This window comes from Vigna unguiculata, chromosome 10, assembly GCF_004118075.2.
Source record: "Vigna unguiculata cultivar IT97K-499-35 chromosome 10, ASM411807v1, whole genome shotgun sequence".
NCBI lineage: Eukaryota > Viridiplantae > Streptophyta > Magnoliopsida > Fabales > Fabaceae > Vigna > Vigna unguiculata.
In genome coordinates, this window is record NC_040288.1 from 5,425,637 (window position 1) to 5,444,553 (window position 18,917).

At 31.4% G+C, this 18,917-nt stretch overlaps 1 protein-coding gene across 1 annotated transcript; it reads right to left on the minus strand.

Moving 5' to 3' along the window:
• Window positions 1-4,814: 4,814 nt before the first annotated feature.
• On the minus strand, window positions 4,815-8,830 carry LOC114167595 (probable mitochondrial-processing peptidase subunit beta, mitochondrial). Its single transcript, XM_028052698.1, has 9 exons — window positions 8,038-8,830; window positions 7,343-7,507; window positions 6,814-6,951; window positions 6,568-6,719; window positions 6,353-6,461; window positions 6,075-6,173; window positions 5,643-5,708; window positions 5,371-5,478; window positions 4,815-5,253 (listed from the first exon to the last, which is right to left on the minus strand). The coding sequence occupies exons 1-9, from the start codon at window positions 8,665-8,667 to the stop codon at window positions 5,167-5,169; spliced, it is 1,554 nt and encodes a 517-aa protein (XP_027908499.1). The 5' UTR covers window positions 8,668-8,830; the 3' UTR covers window positions 4,815-5,166.
• Between the last annotated feature and the right edge of the window lie 10,087 nt (window positions 8,831-18,917).

Genomic DNA, 18,917 nt, shown 5'->3' on the forward strand with positions numbered 1-18,917 from the left:
GATTTAGCTTGGGTCAAAGGTCGAGACAACTCGATCTAATCAAAGGTCATGATGAGTTGACCTAGGAAAAAGGTTTAGATGATCCAACTTGGGGTTTACTCAAGCTAAAGATTGAGATGAGTCAGCTTGAACCGAAGGTCAATACTAGTTAGTTAGGACAAAGGTCGAGACAAGTTGGCCTAATGTGAAAGTCAAATCGAATTGACCCCATCGAAGATCGAGCAAAGTTAGTACGGGCCAAATGTTGAGCTGATTCAACCTGGGCCAAAGGTTAAGTGAGTCAACCTAGGCTGAAGGTTGAGTCGAGTTAGTCTAGGCCAAAGGTTCATACGTGTTGCCTTATACTGAAGGTCAAGACAAGTCGGTTTGGGCCATAGGTCGAGGTGAATCACTCAAGTTGAAGGTTGAGATGAGTTTGTGCAAGTCAAAGTTGAAGTTGATTTGGTGTAGGGCGAATGTCAAGACAAGTCGGCGTAGGTCAAAACTTATGTCAATTCGAGCCGAAGATCAATATGGGAGGTGACGAAGATGAAGATAATTCATCCCAAATCATAGGTCGAACTAAGTTAACTCGAGCTGAAAAATAGAACTGGCTTATCTAAATATTTTTAAAATAGAATTTTACCTTAAAAAAGAAATTAAATTGCTTTATCCATCCAAGAAAATTGAAAATCTAAAATATTTCAGTTACTTTATCAAAACAAACTATTTAATAAATAAAAAAAACTCAATTGTTAGCACATATTGTAATTTATTAAAATTGTTAAAATTCCTCCTCCGAAAGATATTCAACTTCTTTGAATTTTACCTTGAACATTGTTTTGTCAAATCACAATAAACCAATAATGCTTGTTGGGTCTCGATGGTTTACATGTCTTTCCATAACTCTTGCTATATGACTATTATTTCATCTTCATCAACATGCTTAGTTTCACACATGTTGTTCTCCCCTTAAATAACTCTACCTCTAAAGAGCATATGACTCCTCTCACATGTAATAATAGTTCTCAAACTATGGTAACCTAGACTCAATCATCCTAACTCTATGACCTCACCTTTGTATCAAGGAAATAATATATATATATATATATATATATATATATATATATAAAATCTTTGTGTCTTTTCATATATAATCCTTGTAAATTTATATTATTTTTTATTTATATATTCTTTGACAATAAGATTTGAGATCTTCAAACTATTTTTTATTTTAATATATTTATCACTACAAAAATAATTATTTTTAATGGGGGTTATATTTGGCATTTTTGGGGTTTTAAGCCCCACTAATGGCTTTACCTGGAGTTGCAATTTCCCTTAAAGAACTAGTGTGGCTAACATATTACCTGGTATACATGTTTATTAAATTTCAAGATATGTTTATCAAGTGTAAAGTAAAAAGAGATAAATGTACCATTTTCCTTTGTCAAAATTCTTCTATCATTTAGCGAAATCATGATGTTTATAATTTGTGTTCATTGTAACAATGATAACTTATATAATATAAGTTTGGTACTTTCAGTAGCTCAAATAGCGTACCAAGGTCCACGTGCTAGAGTTCTTTGAACACATTACTTTCAAGTTATGTTCCTGAACAAAAAGGAATTGCTAATTTTTTACGATGTTTTGTTCTGTTGCTCAATTTCAGAAGAAATTTGTTTGTGTTTTGTTTATTGAGAGATGGCAGAAAATTTTACTTTGGAGGCTGATGTATTCATACACACACTTGAATTTTACTTCAGCGTCACTTATTATTTGGTTAAGACTTAATTGTATTCAATCATAATTATGAATAGAATGTGCACCATTAATTCTTACATGCTTGAAATTTATCTTAGCTCATATAGTTATTGATGCAAAATTGATTTAATAAAATCTTATTTATGAAATGTTTAGTCCATCTAATATAATATAATATTGATCACGTGAAGGCAAATAGTGAGGGTTTCAAAAACTCCAGGCAGTAGTGGGGTATAAAAACCCCATGCAGTAGCGGGAGTTTCAACAAACCCCAAGCACCGGTAGGGGTTTCAAAAACCCCAAGCAGTAGCGGGGGTTCAAAAACCCCAAGTAACTTGTGCTTTTCCAAGGGTTGTTAAAAACCTCCGGTAATCTGTTAGCCACGCTGGTTCTTCCAGGGGAATTGCAAACCCCAGGTAAAGTCATTAGTGGGGGTTAAAACCCCAAAAATGCCAAATATAACCCCCACTAAAAATAATTATTTTTTGCAGTGAAAGGAGGGGCTGCTCTGATAGATTTTCATGTTCTGATTTTCATGATTGGATAAAGTCTAATGAGGTAATTGATATTACATGCTCTGGTGCATATTTTACTTGGATTAATGGTAGGTGATTGTCTAAGGGAATTCATTTAGGAAGAAGTTATATAAATGTGACCTTAGTTCAATCCAAATAAGAGATTGATAGTAATTTTAACCTAAAATTTTGATGCATTAGTTTATGGATATTTTTTCTTATATATTATTTAATTTTATCATTTTTATCCAACATGAAACTTAGAATCACATTGGATTAATCCATCAACAAAATCGAAAGAAGGTTGATAGAGTTTTGTGTAACTTTCATTGTCTTAATCAATAAAGGAAGGAAATATACGACTAGAAAGTGGTTGTGATTACATTAGTCCAAAAGTTTATTACCATGTCCATTATCATAATATTATTGAAGTTCTAAATAGTACATTCAACTTGAGTACAAAGCCAAAGTCGCATAAGATGAGAAGTCAAGATCCAATTAATCATAAATGAGTGAAGACATATAAAATCGAAATTTAAGATATATAAATATGTGAAGCTTACAAATAGTATGTACCATATAATTGAACAAATTTTTTTTGATGAATTGGCTATATCGAGAACAGTGGCGGATCTTGACCACAAAATTTGGAGGGGCCAAAGCAATATATTTATTTGATTATTATATTGAATCATTAGATAATGCTTTAAAAAATAACTCTTCTAATTGGACAATTTGATCATTAGGTTAGATCATTAGTACAATACTTCAAAATATGTAAAAAAGTAAAATCTATTTAGTTTTTCATCTTTATCAACAACTTCTCTTCTATCATCTTTAAAGAATGAATCTATGGTTTTATTCTTTATCAATATACTTTTAAAAAAGTTAATATTAAAAAATAATTTATCATAATCTAATGAAAAATTGAGAAAACTAATTATTAAAATAAAAATATATTATAATCAAGTCACAAAATCGATTTGAAAAAACACATAATACATTATTTTTTCTTCTATATTAATAAAAATGAATATACAAAGATTCATGTAATAAAAATTAATGTTAATAACTATTAACCTAATAGTTTATTATCAAGTGAGACAAGAGAGTTACATTTTTTTTCTTCAAGGAAGAAAGAAAACAAATGAAAATGAGAGTAAAAGTAATGAGTTTGTGTTTAACTCTTCAAAAACAAAAAAAAACATGAGACTGAAAGATGAGTATAAATTTGTGAAAACCTAAAAAGATAATAAAAAATAAAATAAAAAATATCTTAATAAATATTTGTTTTAATTACTTTTTTGGTTTTTATTTCCAAAAATGTAAGTTGGTCCTCTAGTTGATTTAGTCTCAATTTGGTTTTAATTTTTTAGTCAAAATTTGACATTTTTTTTGACAAAAAACAAAGATAAAAAAATAATTAAACATAAATATTTATACTCTTTATTATATTCAATTTTATGTTTTATTATTTATTAACATAATATTGTGTTTTATAAAAAAAATTAAAAAAAGACACACAATTTAATTTTTATCAATTTTTAAAATATATTACTTACAATTTAAAAAAAAGTCAAAATTTTAAAAATATATAAAATTAAAAAAAAATCAAAAAATATATATATAACTTTTAAAAAAAATCAAAAAATTTTTGGGGGGGCCGGGGCCCCTCCCCGCTCCTTGTATAATCCGCCCCTGATCGAGAAGTCATGTTCAAGATACTGGCTTATCATCCAAGTCTTTGTCATAATGAGATGCACTTGAATGGTACTAGTGGAAGTGTCTTCAACCTGGTTTTCCAATACCAAGGAGCTCCATCAAGTTTTTTAAGATGTGGTTGGAGCATCTGAGTGTAAACTTGTGATTGATTGTCCTATGTTGGTTTTACAAAATACACTTCCGAGATTAAAATTAGTTCTTAAAGATTGGATTTAGAGTGTTTTTGGTAGTGTTCACACTGGAGTCTAACTTTCTCTTTGTGAAAGTTTTCGTGCTTGGACAATATCCAAAATTGGGTTTTCATTTATTCTCCTGATGTTCCAACTTGGAGCTTGGATAATTTTGGTGTGTTAAGCCAAAAAGTTGCTAGGAATTTTCTATGTTCCCCGTAACTCTTCTGTTTGGGGGAGTCTTATTTGGAAGAGTTATATTCCACCTCTCAAAAATCTTTCCTAAGTTAAGTTATTAGAGGAAGATAGATAAAATGTATGAAAATGGTTAGGAATTCAAGTGTGAGTCTAAGTTTTACATTGGGTAAAAATGAGAAAATGGAACATTATATAAGGATGAAGACCTATAAACCCATTGCCTTAAGATTTTGGGTTGAGAGTAGTGTCAATATCTTATGTGGTTGGGCTCAAATCTCATTGGTGTTGTATCTCCCCAATGATAATGAATTTTGTTTGATATCCTATGTTTTTGTATTTGTTTTTCCTTCCAGACTTCCATGTGATGATATATGATTGTTAGAACTTTGAAGTGTCAACCTAATTAGGATGTTAAGATTCATAGTAACACTTAACAAGTGGAGGCAATCACAATTACACCGTGAAGAATAACATATATATTTCTCCATGTTAAAAAATTTCTGTACCAAATAAATGAATAAATTGATAATGAATGTTGTAACAACTATTTGGAGACATACAAGGTGTAAATCTGATTCCTTGGGTACATCTCCCCGAAGTCGAAGAAAAGTAAACTAAGATCAAAATTAAGCACAGAGTTATTTTAATTTTAATAATTTTTTCTTTCGATCTAAATTGACATTTTTAAAATAGTTTTAAAATATAAAAAAAAATATGAGAAAATAAAAAAAAATGAAAAATCATTTAAAAAATATCTTTTTCGTGTTATAAGAAAAAATTATCAAAAATTTAGTTATAAAAAAATCATTTTCCTAAAACTAATATCGATTCCAATAGGTTCTTCGTCTGAACCAGTTGTAATCAGGCAATCGTTGAACAGGTCCCATAGCAGCAATTACAATATCCTGAAATGCCAAACGCAATGTCAGTTCTGGGACAAACTGACAGAACAAAATGCCTAGAACATGAAAGGCGTTTGTGTTATTGAAAGATTAACAAGATAAATGGTTCAAGCAAAACACCTTGTCATAAATAAATCTGTTAGCGACACGTTTTATTGTGCTTGCATCAACAGCATCAATTCTAGCAAACAATTCTGCAAATGGGATTCTTCTGTTGTAGGTGAGTAGCTGAAATGATGACCACATAAAAGTAAATAAAAAAATCAAATGGAAGCAACAAAATATTGTATAGATTCAATTATTTGTGGACAGGGTAAAGTACACTATTCTTATCATACCCTTTTCCTTTTCTTTATTTTTTGTGATGAAAGTTGAGTTAAGATTTATTGTACCTGGCGCCCAATATCTTCAGCTACTGGACTTGTTCCATCAATGTGGAGCAGGAGTGAAGATTTCAACTGTGAAAAACACAACTTTTAGTAGCTACCAGTGAACAGAATACAAAAGTAAATTGAGCACAACTAATCCAACATATCTTGCATGCAAAAGCCAAAATCCTATTTTGACATTGAATTAGCTCTTAGGTTTATAAGAAGTTTTAACGGAAAGATACAACACTAATAAGACTTGAGTCAAACCACATAAGATATTGACACCACTCTCAACCAAAAACTTTAAGACAATGGGTTTATGATTCTTTATCTTTATATAATGCTTTATTTTTCCTCATTTCTAGTCGATGTAAAAGTTAAACTTATACTTAAATTCCTAACATTAGCAGGATAAAGAAACTGTGCAAAATAGGAGCAAAGGTAGACAGACACCTGATTACGAGCTCGAATAACATCATCTTGTGAAACCTTATAAGCCAACTTGGTTGTCTCATACATTATTGCATAGCTTAAGTCATCCAAGCAATCCTTCTGAAGCACAAATTAAGAATGGATCTTCTTCATTAAATAAAAATGTAAAGATTATCGTAGACCCAGAGGTTGCAGAAGAAAGTGTATTTTCCATACAACTTGTGCATGATGTTCTTTAAAAAAACTGCTTGAAATAAAACAAATGCATTGTGAATCTCAGAATCTACACACTGACTCACCTTAGCAACAGCATAAACACCAAAGAGACCTGTATCCTTATAATTAGTATTGAAGGCCATCATGCTTTCTGCAACTTCATTAATGCCAACTCGTTGCGCCAACGCAGAACTGTAACAAGTAAAATTTAACTCTGTTATCCGATCATGAGGAAGCAGAGCACCTAGTTTTTTTTTCTTTTTTATCTTGGGATTGAAAAAGTGGTCAAGTGTTGTACCCCATGTGTTTTCCACCTCCTGTGGATTTATTCCAAGAACCCAACATAGCTTGCATGACCATGAGAGCAACGGAATCAGGATCTGTCCATGCAGCCCCTTCAAAAGCTACAGCAAATTGTGCAAGGGGAATATCATCATCCAAAATTCTAACCTGTTTTTATAAACACAGTAAAATAGCCATTAAATTTCACTACACAACAAGACAGTTTTTTCTGCACTAAACATGTTTACTCTAATAATCTTGCCTCGGAACCGGTAAAAATGGCTGGTTCTTTCGCAGCTAATTGAGAAGCTGTGGTGGGATCTCTTGACAACTTAGCAAACAATGTTTTTACTTCCTCAACAATTTCTTCATGCTTCACAGCTCCAGATGCGGCAACCACCTAAGAAATCAGACCCAAACCAAACAGGTATCACGCCATTTTGCTATAAGGAGGGTTAAACGCAAAATTGGAATGTCACTGTTTAAAATTTTCATACATTTTAGTATCCAAATTTTAAAAATAATGGATATGGTCCTATTTATCCAAATTGATTTTACGTGTTAAACTGACTTTGAGATAGAATGTATATGAAATGATACAAACAACTCAATTTCCAACCCAACACACCGACACATCAAAAAGATTTAACATAACTGAATTAAAAAATTATATACATTGATTTTAAAAATTTGATAACCAAAATATATCAAAATTTCGATAAAAAAGTTTAGTTTAGAGACTAAAAGGGTGTATATAGACCAAATTATATTAAAATTTAGTTGGTGCATACCATTCTAGGAGCTGTGTAGTGTGTCTGAATGTAGTTTTGCAGATGATCTTTAGTGATTGTCTTGATATTCTGAGCAGGTCCAAGAATTGTTCTACCAAGTGGACTGTACTGGAAAGCAGTTGCATGTAAATGGTCAAAGATTACTTCTTCCATTTGTCCCTCAACCTACAAGCAGTTGCACATCATCAGAATGTGTTAGCTTTTCATAAACCAAATCATGAAAGAAACAGGAAGATAGAAAGAAATTAGATAAACTCAAATAAGTAAAAGAGTGATATTGTATAGCACTTAAGACGCGCAGAAATATATAATATATCATACATTTTTTTTATGGTCCAATGCTTTCTTCTAATGAAAAATCTCAATAAATAAAAAAATAATTCAATTCAATTCAATTTCATACTCTCTCATTAAACCAAAAAACACCTACATTCAATTTTTCCGAAAATAATGCCTTCATATTAACATAGAATAGAGAAAAAACAAATCATGAGATCCTAAGATTTTACTCGTAAGAAACCTCTACACCAATCACATCAATAACAATCAACACATTCAATATCAGAATACACAACAACCTTTATCCCCTTCATCTCCAACAATTCAAAGCAAACAAACACACAATCGCATAAAAACTAGCATTCAAAATCAACACAAAATAAACAAGAAGAAAAATATTGCATTAACCATTTTACCTCTTCCATTTCCCTCAGAATCACGTCACGCTCACGGATAATCCTATTATCATCGAACTTCGAATTCTGCAAGATGTCAGCCAGAATATCAAGAGCCTTGGGAACATCCTTGTTCATGACCTTAGCGTAGTACGTGGTTTGTTCGCGTGAGGTGTACGCATTGAGATGCCCTCCCATGTTCTCGATCTCCTCCTCGAGCTCCCTCACGGTGCGCTTCGCGGTGCCCTTGAAGATCATGTGTTCGAGGAAATGCGCGGTGCCGTTGGTTTCCTCGGTCTCGAACCGCGACCCGGCGTCGATCCAAACGCCGACGGTGGCAGTGCGTGCGGCGAGGGAGGACTCGGTAGCGACGCGAAGGCCACTGGGGAGCGTGGTCACGCGGGTCTGCGGCGCGGCGAGGACACGTGTGTGGTCGGTGTTGGAGGGGACGGGGCTGCCGTGCTTGAGGAAGCGAGGGTCGGGGTGGTCGAGGCGGCGGAGCTTGGCAACAGTGGCGGAGGCGAGGCGGTCGTAGAGCATGGGCGGGGAGGGGTGGGAGGAGGTCAATGGGGCGGCGGAGAAGGGGCGGGCGGTGGGCGGGAGGAGGAGGAGGAGGCGGCGGGTGAGGGTGATAAGGCGGTTGGAGGCCATGGCGGGTGGGTATGTGGGTTGGATCACAATGAGGAGAATAATGATAACATTACAATGTTAAGAAAGAGAGAGTTATGAGATGTAAGAAAAAGAAGGAAAAGAAGAAAAAGAGTGTGTTTTTCGTTTATGTGAGGGAAAGGGTGAGTTTCACTCAGTGTTCCACTTTCAGTAGCATCTCATTCGGAATTCATTTGACCAATGCCAAACACACAATTTTGTTTCTTTTTTAAGCCACAGAGTTCGTTAGGTAGTTACCTTCCCCAAAAGGTGGAGGGTATATCTCTCCATTTTCTATTCAAATTTCTCGTTTCGTATTAATTTTATATTATTATTATTATTATTATTATTATTATTATTATTATTATTATTATTATTATTATTATTATTTATGTTGTGCAGCTTCTCTGATTCATGCAACGTGATGCCATAGCAATAAAAGCATGCAACGTGAACTCGAAGCAAGAAAGAAGACCCATTGAGCTTTCTCATTACAAGAAGAGTCGGTTAAAGAAGGAAGCTATTAGAGTGACTTTAAAGTCACACTACTTTTACCATAAATTTTAAAGTGGGTTAAGGATAATGTAGACGGAAGCTAATACTTTTTAAAATTAAAAATTATTATAACATGACACATATCAAAATAAAAGTAAAATTTTAATTAAATTAACTAAAATATTTGGTGAGCCCAAACCTCTCGGACGATTGAAATTTTTTCGCATTTGGCTCCCACGGTCATTTGGCTTCTTCCGCTGGTTTTCAAGCTATGGGATTCTCGCATATATTTTTTTTATAAAGATACAATACCTCAGTTATTTGACTCCAATCTTACCCGCCTACATAGCATTCATTATTTTAATATTTTTTAGTATGAGAAGAGTAGTGACGCGTGAGAGAAGCTCGAGTGAATCTTGAGGTTGGGATACACGCGCTGCAGAGGAAAAGTAAGAAAAAAAGAACTGAACGTTGCGGCTTAAACTAAAGGCGAGAGTGCGGTTTAGGGAAAAGCGAGAGCGAGAGTGCGGTTTTGGGAAAGAATAACAGAGGTGGATCGCTGCCATAGCTTCGTCGACAATTGGAAGCCCTAATTGTGGTGTTCTTCTTGTCCAAATCAAAGGGCAATTTGGTATGTTTTACTACCCCTATCTTGGTCGAGCGGGGTGAATCTGAAATTAGAAGTTTGCATACTACCGCAATATTAGGACCACTAAGAACGACTTGATTGATATGCTTGCTCCTGATCAAGGTACCAAATTTGGTGTTAAGGTCCTGATTGGCAAAAAACAAAAAAATAAGTATTAGGTTTCCTAATTTATGTGAGGTTAACGTGTGCTTAATGAATATTTAAAACTTGACATATACCAGATGAGACCCTCGAGTTTGATATTTGGTCAACCTCACACAAAATATCGTGCCATGAAACTCAGTGGCGGCATGGCGCAAATACCTCTGCATGCTAAGTGTCCTTTTGTAATTCCATAAGTGTCTTTTTACGCTGAACTTTTTGTACAGGCAGTACTGCAACTGCTTTTCAAGTGTATTATAACATGAAATCTGGTTTGGACACAATCCAAAGGCCATACAAATATTTTCATCACCATGAATCATCACCGAACAACTTAAATAACTAATTGGAATTGAAGATTGAAATAAAAACCAAATTTTCTGGTTCCGGAATCAAGTGTCCTTTTGTAATTCCATAAGTGTCTTTTTACATTGTACTTTTTGTACAGGCAGTACTACAACTGCTTTTCAAGTGTATTTTTACATAATTTCTGGTTTGGACACAATCCAAAGGCCATCCAAATAATTCCATCACCATGAATCATCACCACACATCTCAAACAAGTCATTGGAATTGAACATTGAAATAAAAACCAACTTATCTGGTTCGAGAATCAAATGTCCTTTTATGATTCCATAAGTGTCTTTTTACATTGTACTTTTTGTACAGGCAGTACTGCAACTGCTTTTCAAGTGTATTTTTACATAATTTGTGGTTTAGATACAATCCAAAGGCCATCCAAATAATTCCATGAGACCATGAATCATCACCACACAACTTAAATAACTAATTGGAATTGAAGATTGAATTAAAAACCAACTTTTCTGATTAGACAATCAAGTGTCCTTTTATGATTCCATAAGTGTCTTTTTACATTGTACTTTTTGTACAGGCAGTACTGCAACTGCTTTTCAAGTGTATATTTACATAATTTCTGGTTTGGACACAATCCAAAGGCCATCCAAATAATTCCATCACCATGAATCATCACCACACATCTCAAGCAAGTCATTGGAATTGAACATTGAAATAAAAACCAACTTTTCTGGTTTGAGAAGCAAGTGTCCTTTTATGATTCCATAAGTGTCTTTTTACATTGTACTTTTTGTACAAGCAGTACTGCAACTGCTTTTCAAGTGTATTTTTACATAATTTGTGGTTTAGACACAATCCAAAGGCCATACAAATATTTCCATCACCATGAATCATCACCAAACCACTTAAATAACTAATTAGAATTGAAGATTGAATTAAAAACCAACTTTTCTGGTTCCAGAATCAATTGTCCTTTTGTAATTCGATAAGTGTCTTTTTACACTCAAATTTTTGTACAAGCAGTACTGCAACTGCTTTTCAAGTGTATTTTTACATGACATCTGGTTTGGACACAATCCAAAGGTCATACAAATATTTTCATCACCATGAATCATCACCAAACAACTTTAACAAGTTATTGGAACTGAAGATTGAAAATAAAAACCAATTTTTCTGGTACGATAATGAAGTCTACTTTTTTAATTCCATAACTGTCTTTTTATACTCAACTTTTTGTACAGGCAGTACTGGAACACCTTTTCAAGTTTACTAATACAATCAAAAATAGCAAAATTGCCTTCCTAAAATTAAGTATATTGATGGTTAGATTACCATCAAATCATGAATATATCTGTCAATGTACAAACTACATATTAACTCCAACAAATGATTCAACAATATATACAATTGTGCCAACATAAGTGGCTTTTTCAATCACACTTTTACTTCTAAGACTGTATAACACATTGCAAGTTAAATAACATATTCCAATGTATCAGTTCCTATTTCATCCAACTTTCCAAAATACATATACAATGACTATTCATTATTCTTCGTCTACCTCAATCTAAGTATCCCTATCTAAAATTATCTCAAAAATCTTGTTGTGGCAATGTTCGTTGTGTGAATGGCCTTTAATAAACCAACAACTACGCCAACAAGAGTGCGCCCAAGCAATGCACCGAACGGTACCCACCACTTTCCGCCGAACCCGTCGCCTCCAACAACCCAAACCACTCTCGAGAACTCCGCTATCTGTTTCCACTACGACCCACAACACCAACCTTTATGGAAGGATAGCCTTTTGGGGGAAGAAAAAACTCTTGCGATACAAATGCATATGTGCTTGTGTGACCTGCTCGAAGAAGAAACTTGCGGAGAAGGAGAAGGACGAGGGAAAACAAACCAACGCACTGTGTTTTTTTAAAATGTTTCTCCAATTCACCGGGCGTGCACATGACGCAAACTTACCTGGGACGCTGACTCCAATTACCGTTTCATTTAAAAATATTAAAATAATGGATGCCACGTAGGCGGGTAAGATTGGGGTCAAATAACTGAGGCATTGTATCATTATCCTATTTTTTTATCTTTAATCATGAAAAACGTCAGCTTGACAGGCACAGGTAATAATATATATATATATATATATATATATATATATATATATATATATATATATATTTAAAAGAGTTAGATGAATTGCATCACTCTAAATTAAATGTTTATGATTTACTAAGAAGAACAAGATAATCAATACGTATTAAATTTTATAAAATTTTATATTTAATTGTGATATTAAATAAAATAAAATTTAATTTAATAAATATTAATATTATTTTATTTTATTTAAAAGATAAAAATGTCCATAAGTGTTGTACAATTGTGTTGTACATTAAATGAAGTATCACGTGTTAGAGTTCTTGGATTATTTAATTTTTTTTTAAATTTAAAAAAAAATTGTCACGTATCAAGCTGACATCGTGCCACGTGGCAGTGATAGTGTCACGTGTCACTATTATACCAAGTGTCATTTCTCTATTCTCAATTTGGTCCAGTATTTTAATTTTTGTCTCAATTTAGTCCCAATTTTTGTAAAAATTATGAAACCAAATTTAAGTTTTATATAAATGTACACAAATATTTCTATTAAAATTGATATTTCAAATAAATATTTTTAACAAGATTAATTTTATTTTAATTTATATTTTACATTAAACTTTATTTAAAATTGTTTTAAAGTTGTTAATAGAAAATAATGCTAATAACAAAAAAAATCATAAATTATATTGATATTTTATTACATCATACTTTAATATTATTTTTTATTTGAATTTATATTTTAAATGATTGCATATTTTTAAAATGTGTAAAATTCAATAATTTCTATACAAATATTTTAGTTGGTGTTAAAATAACAATTATATAAATTTTAAAAAAATTTAACTAGTTTATGTAACAATCAAAGCAAATAAATTTAAAATTTGAAAACAATTTTAAGTAAAATTGAATGTGAAACAAATTTAAATAAACCTGGTTTTTTTGAAAATATATAGTAAAAATATCAATTTGAATAAAAAAATCGAATTTAATAAAAATATTTGTATAATACTTATACAAAAGTTAATTTTTGTTTCAATTTGGAGGAGAAAGAAATTGCACATTTTTTATAAAAATTGTGACTAAATTGAGACAAAAATTAAGATATATGGACCAAATTGAGAATGAGAAAATGACACCTAGCATAATAGTGACATGTGGCATTGTCACGTGGCACAATGTCAGCTTGACACGTGGCAAATTTTTAATTTTGTTTAAAAAATTTTAAAAAATAAATAAAAAAAATTAAAAAAATTCTGAAACTGACATGTGGCACCCCATTTAATGTCATTACTACACCACTAACGGAAAGGACTTGATTGTATCAAATTTCTCAAAATATGGACCAAATTAAGATTAAAAAAATAGAGGGACCAAATTGATATTTTGCTACGAAAATGGGGACCAAAGGTATAATTTAACCTATTTTATTTAATATTTACCAACCAATCTTAAAAAATAATTAAATAATAAAATAACTATATTGTAATATTGCTAAAACTTAAAATATAATTAAACATAAAAAATTTTAAATTAACAAAAATACTGTTAAAGATATAAAAAGTAAAAAAAAAGACAATTACAGTATCAATTTCAGACTTCATTCAGTTTTCTTTTTCTGAATTTTCGATAACCTTTTGCAATATTTCTCTTAGCTTAACAAAATCTCTTGTATTAAAAAAACTGACAATATTTCAATATCAGAAATTATTAATTATAAATATGTTAGAGAGGTATTTTTTTTCTTACTTTTTAGTAGAGACCTTCAAATTCCAAAATGTTTATTTTCCATCATAAAGTTATTTCTTAGAAATTTGAATGGAACTTTTGTCTTTATAAACTCTGTTATATGCATTTATATTAATTGCAATTAATGAAGTTAATTATCCCAACTTTCAATGTAAAAATAATAAAATCTATGCGCATTAATTATTCTTTAACCATGGGCCTTTGGTTAACATTCTCCATAAATTAATATTAAATGGAGAATACTAACCAGTCTCCTTAATGTGCATTTGTTTTATTATTTTTACATAAAAAACTGAAATAATTAAAGTTCATTAATTAAAATAATATAAATGCATATACATATTTTATAAAGACAAAATTGTCCTTTGAAATTTTTAAACAACATTGATACAAAATAAATACTTTAAAATTTTTAAGGTCTCTATTAAAAGTTTTGGTAATTAAATTTTTTTATATTGCTAAATTTATGTATTTATAATTAATAATTTCATATATTGAAATATTGTTTGCTTTTTTAATACATGGGATTTTGTTAAGTTAACATAGAAAAGAAATTCAATGAACTCTTAAATTAATACTTAAGGGTATTTTTGTCTTTTAAATAGAATAAAATTGCATTAATAGTTATTAGGTCAGATTTTATTTATTATCACAATTAACTATGAACTTTTACAAGATTCAATGTATATTAATCACTGTTAACCAGTGCCCTTAGAGCATTGGTTAGCAATGTTAGTTTTGAAATGGTGATTTAAGCCAAGAAGGGGTGGTTGAATTGGCTATTTACAACTTTTTCGAAAGCTTAAAACTATTTTCAATTGAATCAATTAGATTGGAAAGTTAGGATGTACAAGTAGCAAACCAGTACACTTTTAATCGGTTGAAAAATAAAAACAGTAGACTAATTTGTTCTTAAGCTATAAAATAGTCGATTAAAAAGATAAATCAATCAGCTACAATACTGGAATTTATGTAGAATACAGAATTCGCAAATTTAACTCAAACAATAATCTTTTACATACAAACTTGCTACAATCAATATATCTAACTCTTATACAGCCTAAAATTACACAAGAACGCATTAAAACACAACAAAAAGTTTATTACTTGATTTTCTTGAGATTTTAAAGTCATTCAAAGTGAGTGAGAAGAGGGAAAGAGAATTACACAGTTGTTTTTATACTAGTTCACTCAATCATAGAGCTACATCCAGTTTTCCAGGACAACTTATGCTTGATTTCCAGTATATTCAAAAGTTTTACAAATCAAACACCAAGATTAGACTTTTGAATAAAGAACCACACAAGATTTTTAACTCACAAAAATCTAGACAACTACCCTGCAAGAATCACACTTACAGACTTGAAATCACATCAAGCAACCAACTAGAGGCACAAGAACATCCAAACCTGATAGTGGTTGTCCCTAGCCAACCATACATGTGTTCTTCAAGCTACTCGCAATCAAAAATGCCTCAAATATCAACTAAGATCTTCAAACAACGAGTTGCAGCTGTGTATTGCAGAGAGAGAGCGTTTTCCATAGAAGAATGACAAGATTTCATGCTGAAAAACTAAAAAATGTGACTCTGCTATCGAAAACACAACATATATAGTCTAGTTTAAGTGAAATTAGTCAATTGAATTTTTTGTACAGTCAGCTGATTTCACTTGACTTAAGTGAAATCAGTTGATTGAAAAATAATTCAACTAACTGAATGCATTCATACTAGAAACTATATACTACAAGCCTTTTAACCTATTAAAACCCATTTTTAACTGATTAAAAGAGACACACTAAGGCTAACTTATGTCAGATAGCCTACCAACATTATATAACACTAAAACATTACATTTAACATATTATTTTCATATTTAACACACTAAAAACTTAATCTTCAAGTGGATTCTCATTAATCTTCATCAAACACATGATCTTTATGAACTTGGCTTTATCAATTCTTTGCTTCAAGCTTGCTTGTGCCAACAAGCAAGACCCATATTAAATTTATAGAATCTATTTTACGGCTCACAAAATCGACACTATTTGTGTTTAATCTTTAGATGATCCAAAAAAGTTAAAGCTTCCACCTTTGGAGGTAAGATTTTGAACAACACAAATCACCAATTAGCGTTCAAATTCTCTTAATTGTGTGGGGTTTTTTAGGACGCTAAATGCAAATAGAAGAAGCTAATGGTCTGAGGTTCCACGTAGAAATAAAGGCATATCAACTACACGAGAAGCTAGTGGTTTCCATGGTAGCCGTGGAGAAAACTTCAAGCGAAGAGGAACAGACGAACGTTTGCTAGAGAGGAAGAAACACGTAAAATTATGAAATTAAATTTTATTATTTTTGATTGATTAAAAAGCTTGATACATATACACCAGATAAACCTATATGAATAGGCACTACACCAAAAATCACTTTAGGCTACAATATAAAACTATAGCCTAAAGCATGAAAACTGTGGTCTAATCTTTAGGCTACGGTTTTTCAGGCGTGGACTAGGTTAGCGTGGCCGCAGGTAATAAGCCACAATTTTTATATGACCATATTTTCAAAACCGTGGATTAAAATCTTAGGAATGACCACAATTTTTAACATGTAGGTTTAAACCTGTCTTAGACCACATTTATCACTTTGTTTTTTATGCTTTAGACCACACTAATATATGTATTGTCTTTGAGTATATGCTATATTTATTAAACTGTTGTTTTATTTAAAATAAATTTTTAAATTTTTAAATTTTTTTTATAAATTGCTTATGCAAGACATAAAGATGGATATTTGTAATACATATAATTTTATTAATTTTTTATATCCTCAAATCACAACATTAGACAACAAAAAATCACAAGTGGAAACACCACTTAAATGATCGTAGACAAAATATATATATATATATATATATATATATATATATATATATATAGATATATAGATATATATATATATATATAGATATATATATATATATATATATATATATATATATAATTGAAACATAAACTTAAGAATTATAGGAATTCAAAGTACATAGACTAAAATAATTGTCATGAAGTCATTACTAATTAAGAATCAAGTTATCAAAGTTTAAACTAAAAAGTCAAAAAACTACATATATAGAAGTATTTCTTCACTACATGATTATAACTTCATTAATGTAAAAGATTGTCTTCATCTTCATGCTCTTGAAGCTACAAACAATATTAAAATATGGTGTCAAATTTCTTAGCATGTTATATAGTTATATATAAGAGCAATAAAGATGCCTCAATTCCAAGTTACTATAACAACAAAAAATCATAATATCCTAATAAACCATGTTCTCCTATAATTGAATATCTTTTTAAAATCTAAACACAAACAGACACCACTTTTTAGCTACATATATTTGGAAATCCACTAGACAATATTCAATCACATATACCTGCTCATTGAAAGGATCATGGGTTGATGCAGAAGAATATGGCCATGTTACACTACTTTCTTTACCTAAAGCGCGTGCCATCATATTATTTAGGTCTTCGTCATCTAAATCTGGATTTTGTTGTTTTACTACAAATGTTACCATTGCCTTTAGACCTTGAATTTCATGTGTCATGTGAGTCATTTCATTTTCATATTCTTTCTTGACAACATCAATTTATTCATTTTTCTTAAATGTTGATGGTGTCATAGTCTTTCCATAATAACGTACTCTCCTAGACTTTTCTTTTCCAAACAATGATTCAAATGCTTGTTTTGCAAATTCACTTGAATCTTTCCATAACAACGTACTCTCCTAGACTCAACACCATTTATATACTCTTTACTAAATCTAGCAGATTTAGTCCACTCTTTCTCCATCATCTTTAATCTAAAAGATGATCATTGACAGAATATACTCCAACCCTTTTGCTCTAGCTCTTTCATCCTACTACCTATTTTTAACAAACAAAAAAAATACTTTAATAATTTGATAGTTTTCCTACTTTTAAAATCAGAATAACAATACAACAAAACATTGAAATAATAATTTGATCTATCTTAAATTTAGAAATGCAATAGAATTTAAATTTAGAAGCATTTAATGTCTTTTTGTTCTCTCTTCACCTATATATAAATGATTAACATTGGTCAATTATGAGTCATAAATTCTAATTATTGATCACTAATTGTTACTTACTTAAAGAATCTAATATCCTCCCATCAAGATGATGGTGGATATTCATCAATCCTGTAAGACCCGTGAAATTAATTAATTAAATAATTAATTAATTAATAAATGCGAGTAAAAAGAGCCTTTATGGCATTAATTGTTAGTTGGTGTGACGTGGAAAAGTACTAGTTCAAATGGTTGAGAGTACTTGGTTTGTGTGAAAGGACTTAGGTTTGAGTCCTATGTATGCCAAGTATTTGTTTTTGTTTTACGATTAATTTTTAATAATATGTATGAGTATGGAATTGATGATGTAAACTGTTTTTGATGGGAGGGTATCACTAGATGTGAATTGGCATAGTGGTTGTGCTTTGGCCTTGTGAGTGAAAGGTCTCGAGTTCAAACCTTGGTGGGTAAAGAATAAGTTTTATTTTGCTAACTATTAGTTGTGGTATGAATGTGAAGGGGTAAAGAAAACGTAGCAGAAGGGTGTGGTTTTGGGCGAATGTGTGGCTCGCCCAGGCAAGGGAATCTCGCCTAAGCCAGATAATGTGATGTTGTGGCTGTTTTAAGCTTGCCCAAGCGAGATGAACTAGCCTAAGCGAAGCATAGGGCTTAGTTGGGGCGAGAGGCTCTGGCTTAAGCGAGTTTGTGTGAATTTC